General features: G+C 29.3%; 1 protein-coding gene across 1 annotated transcript; it reads right to left on the minus strand.

Annotated features, from left to right (window-relative positions):
- Nucleotides 1-1,761: 1,761 nt before the first annotated feature.
- On the minus strand, nucleotides 1,762-2,224 carry LOC110422808 (uncharacterized). Its single transcript, XM_021436823.1, has 2 exons — nucleotides 2,094-2,224; nucleotides 1,762-1,990 (listed from the first exon to the last, which is right to left on the minus strand). The coding sequence occupies exons 1-2, from the start codon at nucleotides 2,222-2,224 to the stop codon at nucleotides 1,762-1,764; spliced, it is 360 nt and encodes a 119-aa protein (XP_021292498.1).
- Nucleotides 2,225-2,678: the final 454 nt, after the last annotated feature.

Consider the following 2,678-nt stretch of genomic DNA (forward strand, 5'->3'; position numbering starts at 1 on the left):
ATTCATCGATAATCAAACGAAATCTATTTTAAATGAAGCTTTTTTGTCCAGCCATTGACCTATTTTTGTAAAGTTTCTTAAGCAATACCACAACCTTTTAAAAAAAAAAAATCTAACTAGAGAGAAAGATGAATGATCATTTAGCAAACTTGTGTCGTTGGCATATTGTTGTAAAATAGAGGAGCCCAATCATCACAACAAACCATAGCTACATGTTTCAAGCTCTTAGAGAGCAATTCTTATTTGATGTATTTGTAGGACAAATCAGTCCCACTTTATACTTGAACAGGATGATAGAATAAAAATCAACAAAGTATAATCTACCTTGGCTCAGCTACTGGCGGGTATGCGGTTGCTTATCTAACCTATTGTGGTGTAGCTAGAAGACAAAATAATTTTATGTAGAGTGGAGCTAGCCAAATTTTGTTGGGAGGCCAAATATAGAAGGATAAGAGTTAAAAATTTTAAAAAACTAATATGTTAAATTCAATCAACAATAAAAATATTGATAATAGAAATATGAAACTAAATATAAAATTATAATTTGTAAAATATAAATAGTTAAAAATGATATATAAGATTAATAATTTTTTTTTATATAATTAGAATTATTTAAATACTATATATTTAAGATAATTTTATTTCAACTAAATATAAAACGTAAAGCATTTAAAAAAAACTTAAGTTAATTTTTTCTTATGTAATCAAGATTGATAAATAAAATGATCGATTGATGAAATTTTAAGTAACAATGTAACACTATAACTTATATTTGAGAACTATATAATTTATTAATTTTTAAAAATTAAAATCATAAAAAATAAAATCTATGTAAAATAAAAAAGAAGAACATGATAAATAAAAGGTAGATACCACATATTACGTAACAAAACAGAAAGAAAAAGAGTATGGTTAATGGTATGTAAAAATTTGGGAAAGAAAATTTGTAGAAACTTATAATATATGAATAAATAGAATAGAAATAAAAAAAATAAATAAATAAAAACAAAAATAGTACAAATTAAAAAATTAAAATTGAGTGAGATATGTGAAATCATTTTATTTTTTATTTATGTTAATTATTAAATAAAAAATTATTTTGAGGAGATCATTAATAGAATATATAAAAAAATTTAAAAATTTTTATAGGACATGAAAATTTTTTTAAAAGTTTTGGGCCATGGCTCCGCTCCTGATTTTATGCATAGATCCAAATACCTATTAATGCTTGATAACGTTTTTTTTATTCCTATTTTGATAAGAGATAATTCATTGTTAAAATGTTGGAATAATTTCTCCACACATGTCGCTGTCAAATTAAATGAAATTGTTCCAATTTCTTTTGTCTTTCTTGTTGTCCTTTTTTCCAATTCATCAACGAGAAAATTATGCTCAAGTTTTAGCTAAATGAACAACCTGGCAACTTTATCTGAGATGCATGAATCTCTCGCGAAAAGAATCCACGTTTAACATACAAAAATTAACAAAAAAAAGAGATTAATTCTAACAAATAGGTAATTCAGTAAAAACTAAATATTTGCAATAATGTGAAAATTCTTCAATTCTTCTTTATTTTTTAGATAATGATTTTAACAAAAAAATATATATTTTAGAAAATAATAAGTTTTATTGTATTTTTTAATTGATTCTTCTAAAGTTTATGTTATATAAAATTATAAATAGATTTAACTTCTAATTAGTAGTTGAGTTACATACGAATTATATCAAAAGCACGCTACTTTTTTTTGAAAAGTAATTATTTTATATTCTAATTGACCGGGGAATACACAGCTCTAATATGTCATCCATCATAATCTCCCCTGCCCCTGCTCCTAAAGGAGGAGAAGGGAAAATAGTGTGAACGTCTGTCATCTCAAAACCTAAATTAGCCAAGAAATCAGCTGAGCAATTTCCTTCTCTAAATATGTGCTTTACGACAACCTCCCACTCCTCCAATAACTTGCAAATTGCAAGTATTAGGCCAGACTTCCTACATGGAATAAGAAAAATTAACAGGTTTCACAACTAGTGGACTATCAACCTGCACAATGTCTTCTCTAACTCCCAATTCCTAGTAATAATCCTTTATACACTTCCCAAAGTCAGCTCTATACACCGTGTAAGTATCCAATCTTGTTGTAAACCCACCAATCCACTCCCCTAGGCCATTGCGCAGTACCCCACCACCAGCTGGTTGTTCCCAGAGACTGCCTAAAAGCTCCATCTGAATTTAAAACAGCCCACTTATCTCCTGGGGACTCCATCAAATAAAAATTTCGTGATATTTACCAGCCGTTTGACAACCACCATCCCAACTAATCATGTTGGTAGTATGAACTGTAGTTGCTTAGACTTTGAAACACATCCAATTGGCCTGGCACAATTAACACTTGTCCTTTAAACACCACGAAATTTCTCCATTTCCACATAAACCAGCACGTAACACCAAAAATGATGCACCAGGGAACATTGTTAATTTGCAGCTTACTATTTCCAAGGTTAAGGTTATAAGTAAAGGAAAAGAATCCCATAAGCTCACTACGTGGAACATTCCGATTCCATGTTGCTGCTGCTGCTGTACAATCCCGCAGCACATGATGCACAAATTCCGGGCATATACCATCATTAGAGAAATGTCTCCAAAGTCTTTCTACATTGGTAAGCAGGTGTTCTTTCAC

Source organism: Theobroma umbraticum, unplaced genomic scaffold (assembly GCF_002168275.2).
Source record: "Theobroma umbraticum cultivar Fairchild unplaced genomic scaffold, ASM216827v3 scaffold_146.0, whole genome shotgun sequence".
NCBI lineage: Eukaryota > Viridiplantae > Streptophyta > Magnoliopsida > Malvales > Malvaceae > Theobroma > Theobroma umbraticum.